This window comes from Arvicanthis niloticus, chromosome 11 (assembly GCF_011762505.2).
Source record: "Arvicanthis niloticus isolate mArvNil1 chromosome 11, mArvNil1.pat.X, whole genome shotgun sequence".
NCBI classification, from domain to species: Eukaryota; Metazoa; Chordata; class Mammalia; order Rodentia; family Muridae; genus Arvicanthis; species Arvicanthis niloticus.
In genome coordinates, this window is record NC_047668.1 from 69,751,596 (window position 1) to 69,768,046 (window position 16,451).

Genomic DNA, 16,451 nt, shown 5'->3' on the forward strand with positions numbered 1-16,451 from the left:
TTTCCCAAAATACATCATAAGCTCTTGTTTGGAGGTAATAACAAAGGACACATATCATTATATTCCTGAAGAAAGAACAGTCCTCCACTTTGGGGAAGGTTCTCCTCTTTAGGGAAGGTCATCCTTTTTCCAGTGAGGATGCAGCTTCAGAGAGGACATACATAGGACCTGTCTTAGTCTGGATTTTATTGCCGTGAAGAAACATCATGACCACAGCAACTCTTATAAAGAAAAATATTCAACTGGGGCTGACTTACAGTTTCAGGGGTTTAGTCCATTATCATCATGGCAGGAAAAATGGCAGCATGTAGGCAGACATGGTGCTGGAGAAGTAACTGAAAATTCTACATCTCTATTCTCAGGCAGGAGAAGCCGACTGTGAGCCACACTGGGTCTAGCTTGAGCATATAGAGTCCTCAAAGGCTGTCTCCATAGTGACATACTTCTTCTAACAAGGCTACATCTCCCAAGAGTGGCACTCCGTATAGGCCAAGTATTCAAACACATGAGGCTAACAGGCACTATTCCTATGCAAACTAGCACAGAACCATTAAGGAGGATACACACACCGTCTAGCTAGAAAGAATAGCTAAATCAATCCTATCCATCAACATGGTCTCAAATGTTGCAGCCAGACATCCCTGATACCTAGAAGGCTCTTTAATAACAGAAATTGTGTCTCATGATGAGGTATTATATTCTTCAACCCACGATGATGCCAAAGCACATAGTTAACATTCATGAACTGATTTGAAGGGATGAAGTATACTGCACTGTGAGAAAAGAATACTCACAGCATGTCTACAATGGTAACAAAGAATTGAAAAGATAAAGTATTTTAAAAAAGATTTTGTTACATAAATGCTCTCTCTACATGTATGTCTGCATGCCAAAAGAGGGTATTATAGATGGTTGTGAGCTACCATTTGGTTGTTGGGAATTGAACTCAGAACCTCTGGAAGAGTAGCTAGTATTCTTAATTGCTGAGCCATCTCTCCAGCCCAGAAAAGATAAAAATATTTTCAAGGTCAGCAGTTTATGGCGCTAGAAAGGTGGCTTAGCATCTAAGAGCCTTTACTACTTCCAGGGACCAGAATTTAGTTTCTAGTGCCTATGTCAGGTGAGTCACAATCACCTGTAACTCCAGATTAAGGGGATTCACTGGCTTTTCTAGCCTCCACAGGCATCTGCACTTCTGTCCACATACCTAATCACAGACAGACAGACAGACAGACAGACAGACACAGTTAGACACATGCACAATTAAAAATAACATATTTAAATATCACCAGTTTAATGTTAGAAATATTTTTAAAGTACCATCTAAATAAATTCTATAAGACTGACAAGACATTTTAGAAATGTTTTACCAGGAGTGGGGGTCAGGGACATGTCACAAATAATCAAGATATAAATCTCTTAGCAATACAAAATAAAAGGTTTGCTGAAGCCACAAGACTGGCCACTTTACTTCAACATTTCTAGGAACAGAAATGTTTTCCTGGAAAATACTACCTTTTCTTTAGAGAATGTTCACCACAAATACTTAATTATTAAGTAACTTAAGGTTTCCTTACAAGCCATTTAGAATAAACCTACTATATGAATGAATGAAATGATCAATACTCATAAAGTTAAAAACATGAGATTTATCTAAATATTTTCCCAGGTAAAATGAATTACATCTATTTATTGTTATTTTAAGATTTTTCTATAAAAGAAAACTATAAAATAATCTTTATGTTATTCCATGAAATACATATAAGCCCAAAGAAGTCCAGGTTTATTTGATTCCAAACACCAAATTATTTCAAACAAACAAAACATCCATTTCATGTGATGAAAAGAATCAGTCACCTCAAAGCTACTTTTGGCAAAGTTTTTAGACCACATCCAATCAGCCTTCAGTGCGACAGCAGTGTAGGTGGACACTTGAGTCCGCCATCTGCAGGCCATCACACATGGAACCTAAGAAAGCTGCCCTTGCCACTGTTGCGGCCAAGCAGGCTTCCTTCTCTCCAACATTAAAGACACAAGCAACACATAGTCCATGTACATGGTCTGTAGTCTGCTCTTTAAAAAAACCTACCCAAAAGGATATTTGTTTTACCTGTTTAATACTTCAGTGAGTTTCACAAAACCAGTATAAGCCAGTTCAAATGCTCCTCTGTGTCTGGACTGCAAAAGGTGTTGTTTAAAGTAATCTCCAATTTCTTTAACCTTTAAAAAAATGAAAAACATTCAACATATTCATAATTTATAGATTCATTAATATATATCAGCAATATAATTCAGAACTGATACTTTGATACCCATTTAACATTGATTTACTTTGTAACAAATCATGTTTTAAGCATCTTTCTGTTGTTTTTTGAGACAGGGTCTCCGGTAGCTCTGGCTGGCCTTGAACTATGCAATCAGGAATAACCCTTAACTCTTGCTTTTCATATCTCCAGTGGGGATTACAAATGTGTGCTAACACACTTGCCTTAAGCCTTTTAAAAAATACCATCTCATTTAATTTATGATCAATACAATGTTTTTATATATTTATTTAATATATTATAATATTAACATATATCATAATAGTATTAATAAATACTATTGTTATATGTAATCCACAATGGGAAAACTTGGGCACAGAAGCTAAGTAACTTAGTCTAAGGTCAGATACCAAGTAAGCAGGACAGGAAACCATGCAGTTACCCATCTTTAATTACTACACTAGAACTCCCTTCCTAGGCCAGACTTGCAAATTTCATAGTATCGTCTTTTAGCTCATGTCATTCAATGCCAACATAAAAATCACAAAAAGTAGCACACTCAAATACATGATTCTGAGATAATCATGTTTACTCTTCAAATATTTTGCAATTATCATGGTAAACTATATATAAGAAATTTACCATTTCAACCATTTACAGTGTGTGGCTCAATGATAGACAGTGCAGTCATACTGCTGAGCAACTGCTAGCACTGTCTGTGCAAACAGCTTCCCATCATCAACTGGGCAGCCACATCCATTCACCTTACATCCTAGAGATACATTAAGGCTACAAGTGAGGCTTAGTAAAAGGCATCCTGAAAGTCTATGAGGCACTTTTAGTCAGAATGCCACACTATCAATTCTTAACACGCTATCTTTCTCTAGGTAAGATGAAACACAAAGCACACTGATTAATTTTAAAGAAAACAACTGAGAATCAGTTGTGTCTGCTGTTCTGAACAAAAAGAGCTGCCAAGCTAGTTAGCTCAACTGGGCTTTATGTTACTTAGTGACAGATTCAGTGGCTGTTGACTTTAGAAAATCCAGACTATAGAAACTCTGGATAAGTCGGGCGGTGGTGGCGCATGCCTTTAATCCCAGCACTCAGGAGGCAGAGGCAGGTGGATTTCTGAGTTCGAGGCCAGCCTGGTCTACAGAGTAAGTTCCAGGACAGCCAGGACTACACAGAGAAACCCTGTCTCGAAAAAAACAAAAAAGAAAAAAAAAAAAAAAAGAAAGAAAAAGAAAAGAATAAAGAAAAAAAAAAAGAAAGAAAGAAACTCTGGATAAGAGCTGTAATCAACTATCTGTTCACTGTGCATCCACAGCTCACAGTATGGTGAACAGGGAAGCTGCCCCACAGTGTCTCAGATCTGCTTACCTAGAAACTCGTTCACCTCAGCAGTGACTGGGTTAGTGTTTTGCATACATCAAGACATATCAAAGTAAGCAGTCTCATTTTCTTCTTCTGGATGCTAAGGTACTAATAATGGCGCTCGCCTCATAGGTGATTGTGTTTAAATGAGTTAATACTCAGTTCAGAACAGACCAATTATCTATAACCTAATTTACTTCAATATGAGCTGTCTGTTCTAAAGAGAGGGTATCTGTTATGAAGAGTGTACTCAGTGTGTATCTGTTATAAAGAGTGATACAAGCAGAGAGAGAATCAGAGACCAACAAAGCAGTACTTGATTTTTTAAAAACTATTTCAGAACCATATGCTATGTCCTTCAGCTAAAGCTTATTTTTTTTTTGTCAAAGCATCATTTCTATCATTACAAAAGTAAGAGGTTATTAAGAAGACACTTCAGAACAGAGGAAATAAAGACAAAAAAAATAGCCTTTTCCCTAAAACGGAGTACAGATATTATAACATACTTCAATAAAAACAAATGCTGTTCACAAAGGGTTTCTCTGAGGACTTGCAGAAGCCCATTATCTTCCCCTTAAGCAGACATCACTTTTCCATTGCTTCTTTATGCTAACTCCCTTCAAAGGGTGTAAATAAAACAACATATAATAAATACAGCTAAAGCATTCACAGGTTTGCCTGGTGAGTGGTCTTCTCCAGTAGACCCTTGACCCTAGGTAATCCTGACCATAGGAATCACAACAATACTCTAAGGACAAGAGTGATATGTAGACAATTCTTCTTCATATTTAATCTCCAAACAAATGTGAATTTTTGCCCTTGATGACTATATAAAATTATTGTCAAGTATTTTTTTACATCCTATCCAATGCTCTGCCGCTTACTGCTGGGGAAGATGAAGAAGCTGAAAAGAAGACGTGACTTCTGTAGGCTTTCAATAGAGAAAACTAAAATGCTGGGTAGTAATGATAGCTGCACTAAGATTAGAACAGAGTTCAAGGTATACATGCTTAGGTAGAACAAAAGACAAGGGAGCAATTAGTATATGAGGCTACAATAAACAAACATTAACTAAGTAACTGCTATCAATCAGATACTTTGCTGGGTCCAGATCTAATCTACACAGGCTAGGGTTGGCAGACCCAGATGAATGACTTAGAGGATTTATACTAGACAACAATGAAAATAGGGCGTGGCGAGGAGGGATGAACCCAGTTCCTAAAGGTGGTAAACTGCTCTTCAAGCAAGCAGTTAGAAGTATCCTGCTGACACCCTCTCAGTAGATAACCAGACTACAAAGAACAGACACACAGCATCAGAAAGCAGGTAACAATGGTAAGAAATGGTCAGAAATAGAACTTAAAAAAAAAAAGTATCAAATTTCTTCATTTGTGTGTATGTGTGTGGGGTGCCTCTGAAGGTCAAACTGTGGGAGTCCATTCTCTTCTTCCAATACATGAGGCCCAGGGATCAACCTCGGCAGAAAGCACTGAGCCCAAAACGCCTCAATTTAATTTTTAAAATGAAAAGGTCATCTGAAAATACAATTGTTTGACTAGAAACTGAGTTTCTGAAGGTCAAAAAGTTTTCTTTTTCAGGTGGTATTTTTTTTTAAATAAACTTTTAACGTACAAAATAAATTCTCCCAGGATATTTTATTATTATGTTTAATTGAGCCAGGATCTCATTCTACAGTCCAGGCTGGCTTGAAACTCACTACATAGCTGAGGCTGGCCTTGAATCTCTGATGATCCTCCTGCCTCAAGGCACAAGCCAGCACACACAGGTCTCAGGTACTTTGAAGGAAACCAAGGCTAAAGTGAAAAAAAAAAAAAAAGAAAAAAGATACGATTTCTAATCTTACAATTAGACATGGCACTGTCCTTTAAATTTAACATATCCTACTTCTGACTTTTTATTAAAAATAAAAAAAAGCAATTTTTTTTCTAAAGCAAATTAGCAATGTTTTACAGATTTATAGGTCACAAGTCCGAAGGGAAAACAACTACTTGCTGTGTCTCCAGGCGTCTAGCTTGCCATCAGATAAATCAGCAGTCTATAAATGTCTACTTTTGGTTTGACATTATACTATAAAATAGTAACCCTTAATTTAAATTCTGAGTTTAAAACAGAACCATTTCTTATACTGTTGGGACTGTCTACAGCTGAAAGACTCTAATTCCATTTTGTTTACATGGGATGCTCCACAGAACTTTAAACCCTAATAAAATAACTATGTTTAAAACCAATACTTCTCCATTATAATGATATCTTGCTGCAATGAGACTTTCTTCAAAATCTAAATATTGTTTCTCTATATCATTATAAAGGTTTTCTGGTGTGCAGCCACTGTCTCACCAGAAAGTTTATTTTTCTCATTTTAGCAAATTCTCAACATATACCATTTTAACAGTTACCTTTCAGGCCTGAGTTTTCCAAGTGAAATCACTGATTTGTTTCATTAGGGTATAACTGAGCTCTTTGAGATGAAAACCACGTATGAGTCTTCTTTATGTCCCCACAACACCCATGTAGTAAGGCAGTCAATAAACAGGCAACTAAATAATGTGGTCTCATCTAAAGTTTAAAAGTTAAAACTTCTACTCATGATAGTTCAATATACTTATAATTTCTAAACTCTAAATATAAACAAAATAAAACAGGTGATTTATTTGTGACTTATGAATACTAATGAGTGAAAATTCCATTTGTAATCCATCACACAAAAAATTTTAAATAATGACACAATAGAGTAAATGTACCAAGCCAATCAGGACCACTGATCACCCAAGCATCAACAGAATCGAAAGCAGAAGTAATCTTCTACTTGGAAATGTTTACTCACATGGTTTCTGTGGGAACAATTACTAGAGAATGTGAGGTAAGCAGGTATGAAAACTTACCCAAAAGCCTGTTTTAAAAAATTAGGTGAACTCTACAAAGAAATTGACAGAAGCTGTTTTACAAATCAATAGACATTTAAAGATCAGTATCAGCCATCACACTGGAAAGAGGGCCAACAAAATATCAAGCAAAAGTCTATCAATCAGCAAAGCATCAAGCTAGAAAGCTAGACACACACCCGTGAGTCAGGAAACAGTGAGATAAGCTTGTGTGCACTGCTCACTCTTGAATAGTCTCAGCTTACAGCCCTCAAAGCGGCCTTATCTCTGCCACCAGTACAGGACACTATAAAAGAACCTTTCATTGTGTGATTACAGAGCAGGAGGACAGTCAGACATGCCACCAGGTGAACAATTTCCTCTTGAAGAAGCTGGGGAGAGCATACTGTAGAAAGTTACCTTTCATTCCTTGAGAAAACTGGCTTGTGTAATGGAAAGGGGGAAAATCAACTTAAAGAAAACCTAAATGAGCCACTCAGAACAAAGAGAGCATTGTGCCACGTGAATCCATGAGGGGAAGGAGAGAACTGGGTTCCTGTCTGAGGGAGGCCAGAAATTAGCTTTGTGATCTTTGTCAAACCAGGTAATGAATCCATTTCCTCATATCTAAGGGAACAGGGGAGTATCACAGCAATGTACCTTCAATGAACCAAGCATTGAAAAAACAAAATTAAAAACAAGCACCAGCTGTCCTCTCCATATAGCAACAAAGTCCCCAAACTGTCACTCTGCCTCCTTGTCAGCCACTGTAAATAATATTCATGTGTGTGCTATTTGAGTGGCCATCCCTTAACAAAGGCCAGAAAATCAGGATTCTGGGTGAGAAAAATAACATCACCTACAGAACTTAAGGGTGAAAGATGAGAGAGGAGACTCAGGCTGACTGTCAGTGGTTTAGCTTTACAAAGGAAAGTCTGCTAGGTTTACACTCACCTGAGTGGTGAACATTCAGCTTGGTGGGTTTTGTCAGCAGGTACAGCAAACATAGCTTTGCTAGGGGACCGTGTCCTTGGAAGTATGGATTTACCTTAAGTACAGCCAGTCACCCTGATACAAACTAATGTTCTCTGACATTTCTATTTTTAATTCTGAAAAGTATTAAGTATATGGAACTATATTTTATCTATAGAAGCAGAATTTAGAAACTGCTGTGGTTCAAGTACTTGGAAGGCCAGCCTGGGCTACATAACAGGACCTGTCTCAACAGTAAACAGGATGACGAGCCAGACGAGCAGTTAAGAGCACTTGCTGCAGAGCACTGAGCAGACCTTGGGTGGCAGCTCTGCCCCCAACATCCAAGAACCCAGAGGAAGCAGGGATCCCAGGTGCTCGAACTCAGGCAGTATCCTAGGTAAGCAGACAGCAGGGCCCGCCCTAAACAGGGAGTAACTGGGAACCAAAAGGACCCAGGAGGTTACTCCTGGCACGGAACACTGGTTCCTTCCTGTCTGGGCCAGAGCACTGAGCAGATCTTGGGTGGCAGCTCTGTCCCCAACCTCCAAGAACCCAGAGGAAGCAGGGATCCCAGGTGCTCTAACTTGGACAGTGTCTTAGAAACTAGTTCTCAGATCTGAGGCCTAGATCAGACCTCTGCCAGGTCTGCTGTTGTGTGGACCCCGGATTCCACCTGAGACATACTGGAAGTTCCACTCAACCCAGATCCACAGAGGAACAAATGAACTCAGAGCTTCAGACAACATATTCTGAGATATTCTAGAGGAGACACTGCACCCAGAACAGCAGACACCTAGCTGGACTACTACCTTGGAGGCACCATATCCTGAGGCATCCTAGAGGTACCACTGTAATCAGTACAGCTGGAAAAGATCACAGAGACATCTGGACCCCTAGGAGATCAGACACAAGCTAGATAACTAGAAAGACAGGCTTCAGTCAGAGACAGCAAGTACAGGCAGCACTAGAGTTAACCAGATGGCAAAAGGCAAGAGCAAGAATGTAAGCAACAGAAACCAAAGTTACATGGCATCATCAGAACCCAGCTCCCCCATCAGAGCAAGCCCTGAACACCCCATCACACCAGAAAAGCAGGAATCAGAATTAAAATCACTTCTCATGATGATGATAGAGGGCTTTAAGAAAGACATAAATAACACTCTCAAAGAACTTAAGGAGAGCACTGGTAGACAGATAGAAACCCTTAAAAAGGAAACACAAAAATCCCTTAAGGAATTTCAAGAAAATGCAACCAAACGGGAAAAGGAATTAAACAGAACCATGCAGGATCTAAAAATGGAAGTAGAAACAATAAAGAAATCACAAAGGGACAATACCCTGGAGATAGAAAACCTAAAAAAAAAGATCAGGAGTCATAGACACAAGTATCACCAACAGAATACAAGAGATGGAAGAGAGAATCTCATGTGCAGAAGATACCATGGAAAACATTGACACAACTGTCAAAGAAAATGCGAAATACAAAAAGCTACTAACCCAAAATATACAAGAAATCCAAGACACAATGAGAAGGCCAAACCTAAGGATAATAGGTATAGATGAGGGGGAAGACTCCCAACTAAAAGGACCAGTAAATATCCTCAACAAAATTATAGAGGAAAACTTCCCTAACCTAAAGAAAGAGATGTCCATAAATATACAAGAAGCTTACAGAACTCCAAATAGTTTAGACCAGAAAAGAAATACTTCCCGCCATATAATAGTCAAAACACCAAATGTATAAAACAAAGAAAAAATACTAAAAGCATTAAGGGAAAAAGCCAAAGTAACATATAAAGGCAGACCTATAAGAATTACACCAGACTTCTCATCAGAGACCATAAAAGCCAGAAGATCCTGGACCGATATCATACAGACCCTAAGAGAACACAAATGTCAGCCCAGACTACTATACCCAGCAAAACTCTCAATCATTATTGATGGAGAAACCAAAATATTCCATGACAAATCCAAATTTACACAGTATCTCAACACAAATCCAGCACTTCAAAGAATAATTGGTGGAAAACTCCAACACAAGGAGGGAAACTACAACCTAGAAAAAGCAAGAAAGTAATCTTCCAAAAACCATAAAAGAAGGTAGCTACACAAACATATCTCCACGGATGTTAGCCCAAAAGCTTGGATTAGCGAAGACTCAACCCACAGACCACATGAAGCTCATGAAGAAGGAAGACCAAGAGGGGATGCCTCAGTTCTACTTAGAATGAGAAATAAAAATGCTCAAGGGAGCAAATAGGGAAACAAAACATGGAACAGAAACCGAAGGAGGGGCCATCAGGAGACCTTTCCACCTGGGTATTCACCCCATGTACAGCCACCTAATCTAAACACTGTTGTGGATGGCTGGAAGTGCATAATGTGAGGAACATGATATAGCTGTCTCCTTAGAGGTCAGCCAAAGACTAAAACACTGAGGACAATGTTCACAATTAACCACTGATATGATCAGGGGTTTCCCAATGGAGAACTTAGTGAGAGGACTGAAGGAGCAGAAAGGGTTATTGACCCCAGGTGGAAAGCAACAATACCAAACAACCAGAGCCCCCCAGGGTCTAAACCACCAGCCTGGGAACACATAGGGAGGGACCCAAGACTCCAGAGGTATATGTAGGGGAGGAAGGCCCTGTCGGACATAGGTGGGAGAGGAGTTTCTTGGTCCCATAAAAAAAAAATGAATGAAAAATGAATGAATGAACACACAGTGGGGGGGGGGGATGTGAGGGCGGGGAGGGGATAGTGAGGGGGGTAGGTGTGGTCACTGCCTCATAGAAGCATGAGGAGGGGGATGGGATAGGTTTCTGGGTGGTGGGAGGAAGTAGGCTAAGGGGATAAAATCTGAAACGTAAATACTACAACCAATTTTAAGAAGGGGAAAAAAAAAGTCTTCAGAACCAACATCTTTAAAAAAAAAATGTCAGCCCCCTGGGCGTGGGATTTTTTTTTTTTTTTCTTGATACTAAAACTTGTTCTGAGAATTGTATATTGCAGAATACACAGCCTTGGTGTATCTACTCATCAAGCATACTGAGCAGACCTGCCCAAACCTCTGATGTCCTGGAATTCCATCTGGATTCAGTGAAGACACAGCATCAGAGGCTTATCAACTTACTCTCCCCCCCAACCCCTCTTCTAAAATCTCAACGCCCTTAATCAGCTTGAAGAAGTTAAAGAAGAGTCAGCGCCTCTATTCCCTGAGCTTGGGGACTAATGTGGTTAATAATGGTCTGTCTTTCTAGGGACAAGTAGTGGTTTTGTTGGAACAGGGGGGATTAGCTAGGACTTACTGCATAGTCATAACCTACTGGTAGAAATCTGTATAATTATTATCAAGATGAAGTTATAAATTCTTAAATGGTACAAAATTTACTTTGATCTCAAATTTAAGGTTTTCATTGGTACGAGCCTCTTATTAATATAAAAATGAGATGAATATTGATACACTCATGGGCATTGTGCCTGTATAACACATTTAGAAATACAATGCCTAGACCCAGCCCTTTTTTAACTTTTTTAACTGATTTGGGACGGTTAACCTATGAGTTAAGGGACTATAGCTAATTCATATTTTTGAGTTTATTGTTAGGGTGCTTTCCATATTTTACTCAGAAATAGCTGAGAGGAGTTAACAGAAAACAGTCCAGGTTACCTTACATGGATAGTTGGTTTTCAAAACATCAGAAGTCCATAGAACTGATGCTACAAATATTTATATATTAATGTTCATATTGATTAGAGACCTGTCTGCTCCTGACAGCTTCCTGTCGTGGATTCTAAGAAGAAATTGAGCATCCTTGGAGTTACTCCAGTTGTGTGCTAACAGCCACTAGGCAAGAATTGCCTCTCTCCATCTACAGACAAATTACTGTCCAGAAAAGGACACACATGCAGAATAGTCGACTGATTATATCTGCCTAGACATAGTAATCAGTCCTTAATAATCCTGCATCACCAAGGTCTGTCAGATGATTCTGGGCCAGAAGGCTGAAGATTTGATGCTCCAACGTTTGGTAGTATAGGGGCTTTTCAGGTGTTCAGAAGTCTCTATAAATTGGGTAAGTTTTAGAAGCTATGCTTTGTGCTTCCCACAATTATAGTTAACTCAGTCATTCTGGATTTCTGACGGGGTTGAAAACTTATAACTATTTACCATAAGAGAAAAGATTTGAGTGGATGGTCATCACCTGACATTCATCCTAAAGCCAGGTTCAGAACTAAATGTTTTAGTTAGGATAGATGACAGAGGTGCTGGTTAGTCAACAAAATGATGGACTGGGTATTAGGACTATCTTGTACCTCACTGGTACAAATTGGCATAATTATGCTCTAATTGTATTTTGAGAGAAAAGTTTCATTTTAATAGGAAGGGTGATGTGTAGGAGGAGCTAAGGTAGGAGGAGTACTGAGAGCAAGAAAAGGAGTAAGAAGAGGAGGAGAAGAAGGATAGGAGAAGCTAGGTGATGAAAGAGAGAAAGAGGGGGGAGACAGGGAGGCAGATGTTCATGTATCCCCACCAGTCAAAGATAGTTGTTATATCTAGGTCGGTCAGTGGGTTACACCTCTGATTGAACAATTCCAAACTTATAACGCTTATGATTAACATTATTTTTAAAAAAATGTATAAATGCAAAAAGGAAAAGGGGGCATGGGATAGGGGTTTTCTAAGGGGGGGGGGAATGGGGAAAGGGGATGGCATCTGAAGTGTAAATAAAATATCTAATAAAAAAAAAAAAAGAAATAGCTTCATTTAAAAAAAAAAAAGAGCACTTGCTGCTCCTGTAAGAGGACCTAAGGGCTCAGTTCCCAAGATCTACATGGTGGCTCACAACCATCTGGAATTCCAGTTCCAGGGGATCTGATGCCCTCCTCTGGCCTCCACAGGCACTGAGCGCACTTTTGATGCATATTTATATGCAAGTAAACACCCATAAAACAAACAAACCTGAAATATTTAAATAAAAAAAAAAACCTTTTTAAAAGAAGCAATTTTATGTTTAGAAAAGTAGAAATCCTATAGTAATGTAAATGACATTTTTTGGATGACAGGATTTTCATGGATTGAATGTTCCTAAGCCAAGACATTGGTTTAAAAGCCAACAGAACCAAGAATAAAGTGTTCCACAGAGAACAGTTTCGTTAGCACACAGCAATTACATATACCCCACCCTTCCTCAAGCTCGGAATGTCTTCTCACTCTGCTACAGAGGAGGCTATCATGTAAAAGGCATACTGGAAGACTGGGCAGCTCACCAGACATGGATGCTTCTATGTTAGTGGGCGGGACTCTGCTCACTGATGCAAACAGTCACTGAAGAATTTGTAGTTTACAAGTCTGTCCACTTGCTATTTTTAGTTTCTTTTATATTAGTTCTCAATGTTAACATGGTTGTTCCACATAATTTCACTACAATGTATAAACTTTGGGGAAAGTAGAAAGGGAGTCAAGGCAAAAGAACTTCACAGAGAACTCTCAAGTCTTTCTCATTTACAATGAAAAGCAACATGCAATTCCTTTCATTTGTCCTTGAAAAGAGAAGTTGGCAAACCAAAGGATTTAGCATGTGTTTACTTCATAACAAGATGGATTCACACCAGTGAAATAGCTGATCATAACTGGATTGCGCAGCCAGAAGCAGGCGCTGGCACCTTAGGCAGTTTGAGTAATGGCTCTAGGTAATGCTGGGACACCAAGGCCTATTTGATCTGGAAGAGACTGAGGAACATGCCGCCCACCATGCGCTGCTTCCTTTGCCCTGTACTTTTGTTCCAAGGCCTTGCAACATCACTGGCCCAGCTGTTAGCCAGATGTAAGACATGAGCCAGAGTGTGAGAATAAACATATTAGCATTATTTCCACGGTGCTAGTCATGTGGTTACTGTGGGGATAATCAGCATTAGCATACTACAGTATTTGTTTTGTCCTTGAATGTTGTAATACCCTACAGGGAGGAAATTATCTTTATTTAAAAAGGTTAAAAATGAAAGTACATACTATACATCTTTGTGGGGAAACTGTGGGAAATGGATTTGTTGAAACCATATGAAAAGGAAGAAGGAATCAATTAAAAACAGAAATCTAATAAATCTAAAATATTTCCAAATGAAATGCTTGTGGTAAGCTAATTTCTTGTAAACACTGCACTCGATCCCTTGAGCAGTCCCAGATGCTGAGCTGACTTTGTGGTATTAAATGAAAGTCAGCCAAAAACACTAGTGACTACAACTTTATTACTGAAGTAGTGGGAAACATGACAGCCATGATCAGCTAATGTTACTTTTTATTTCTTTGAAATTTTTAAGAGACCTGTGGAATCTTACAAAATAGACAATTTTGGCTAAAATTCAAGTTTATATATGTTTAAAAAAAAGAAATAAAATATTAAATAATATTGCAGTCAAAATGAGGTAAATTTATAGTTACTGATGCAAAATATTTCTTAAAATAATGTATTTTAAAAATAAAGTGCAACATCTACTATTATAAAATCTTCATGAACCTTTTTCAGTTGGCATCTGTAAAATATTTAAGGTCCAAACCTTTTTTTAAAAAGCTAGTCCTACAAATAACAGCTTATGCCGTGGCCACAAAAGACACCCGGAAGTATAACAATCCACCTTACCTGCTGCACAGTTAACACCCCATTAGAAGACTCTGGCACGGGCTGCACAGGGAGAAGCTGGCAGAGCGTGCCGAGGAGTAAAGCCACTTCCTTCATGCTCCTCCAGCAGCACGAGAGGACCATCTGAGCAGTTACATCACACGCTTTTTCTTCTTTACCTTAAGAAACCAAACAAAAGCTATTGTGCTTGCCCGGCTTTTTAGGCATTTCAATGCATCATTTCCCCAAGACTGATCTGTTAGAACAAACAAATCTGTCATATGTTCTGTTTATCCAAAGAAAAAACACACTAACATATGTAGAGCACATGCTATTGAGCAGGAAGCATGTTGGCTTCTTAACTTGTTACTTTAAAAAAAAATTAAAATGAAACCTAGTACTGCCTCAAAACTTAGGACTAATATTTCAATGTTAATGAAACAAACTTTCCAAACAAACTCTGTTACCCATAAAGAATTACATGGCTGGCTATAAAAAAAAAAAAGTACTTCTTGGTTACTTTGGTGAGAATGGCTGTTTTATCAGTTGAGGAATGGAGAAAAGTTTTGTTGTTGTTTCTGATTTTGCTTTTTTAGACACAGGGTTACCTCATGTAACCCAGACTACCTCAAATTCACTCACAACCCTCCTCACCTAGCCGCCTGGGTGTCAGGATTACAGCATGGGTCTCCAGAATGAGATGAGGGGACTTTTTTCTCTGTTTCTGACGATTTTGTTTTATTTCCTTTACGTAATGTAGGTGAGAGTGTATAGCACATGTGTGATGTGTGAGAGCACTCCACTGTGTGAGCTGGCCACTGGGAGCTACCCGACATGGGTGCTGGATGGAAACTGAGCCCAAATTCTGCTCTTAACCACTTAGTTGTTTCTCCAGAGCCTGAGACAGAACTTTTAATCAATCTTTTTTTCTTTTTTTTCCTTTTAATGCACATTTAAAAGCAAGTTTTCCTTGCTTGTATATCTGTATACATGTGTGCCTGGTACGCACAGAGGCAATAGGAAGGCACTAGACCCCTTGGAACTAGTTACAGATAGTTGTGAGCTGGTATGTGGGACCAGCCAGTGCTTTTAACTGATGACCTATGTCTTTAGCTTCAACACAGAACTCTTAAAATTAAACACAGAAAATACCAATTATCTTTCAAAATATATTTTAAAAACTTGGCAAATAAACTAAATGTACTTCCTAACTATTCTCTTACCTGGTCTTAGGTGTATTTTAATACTGATATTCACTAAGTTCTATTAAGATGAAAAAGGAAGTTAAAAAAAGTTTATTCTAGCTTACTTGCTTTTATTCGAAAAGTTTACTAAGCTAAATGTACTTATAGATACACAGCATACACAAAACGGCTTATACACAGAAAGGGGGTGGGATAGGTAGAACTGGGGAGGAAATGGAACATGACTTCATTTTAAATTCATATTTCACTGTTACAGTGAAAACATATTTTTTGTAATTTAAAAAAAACAATCGCAAAGAGAATTTTTTGCAAGACAATAACCCCACCTAGTGGAGAACACAGTCACAGGATAAATCATTAAGAAATTACGTCTAGTGATGAATTTTTTTCAGTAACAACTGATAAAGCAAGTCATGCGGACTGGAATTCTAGAGGCTTGGTTGTAGTGAGAATTTTGGTTAAGAACCCAGTTGTGTTATGTTTTTGTTTTAATCCCAAGTGTGGAATATGGAGCTACTTCAGACGTCCACAGCAGCTGACTATGATTTGTCTCATGCTCTCTGGCAGAGGTGTGACTTTGCCAGCCGAAGGTAGTTTATATTTGGAATTCTGGGGATGAGAAGGGAGGAGGCTACTGCTCCCCCTGCTGCTGCTGCTGGTTCCTGATGCTGCTTTTGCTGTTTGCTGGATTGCTGGTTGGACATATTCTGATAACGAAGACTGGACTTGCCCCTAAGAACTCAATATGCCCTAACCATCAGGAAGTCATCTAAAGAGATCCATGCCCCTTCCCCTGTAAGCTTCTTTCTTCTACCAGTGTTGGAAGTGGAAGGGATTGGGGAGGAGAAGGGTGGTAGACATAAGAACCCAATAAAATAGCCCAAAAGTACAGTTATACTTGGTGTAACACAGAAGCACACATTCTGCTCATTAATCCGGTTTCATTTAAAAGGATGCTCACATCAAGCATTTCTTCCCAGCAGACACCAGTGAACAATGAAGCAACACTACCCAATCTATCACCATGGTCCCTGCTCTCCCAGCAGCTGGGCTGGTAAAGGGTCTTATGCTCAAAAGCTTTGTGTTGTAGCATCATCTGTGTTGAAGTAAGGCACACCATTTTCTTAA

The 16,451-nt window shown here is 38.8% G+C and overlaps 1 protein-coding gene across 4 annotated transcripts in view; it reads right to left on the minus strand.

The window, feature by feature from the left end:
• Window positions 1-16,451, minus strand: part of Thada (THADA armadillo repeat containing) — a 294,393-nt gene that overhangs the window by 240,149 nt on the left and 37,793 nt on the right. For all 4 annotated transcript variants that reach the window (XM_076942388.1, XM_076942389.1, XM_034514071.2 and 1 more), the window contains exons 21-22: window positions 14,140-14,297; window positions 2,111-2,220 (exon numbers count right to left, since the gene is read on the minus strand). In XM_076942388.1, coding sequence (XP_076798503.1) covers window positions 2,111-2,220; window positions 14,140-14,297 — 268 coding nt within the window. The remainder of the gene's footprint in view (window positions 1-2,110; window positions 2,221-14,139; window positions 14,298-16,451) is intronic.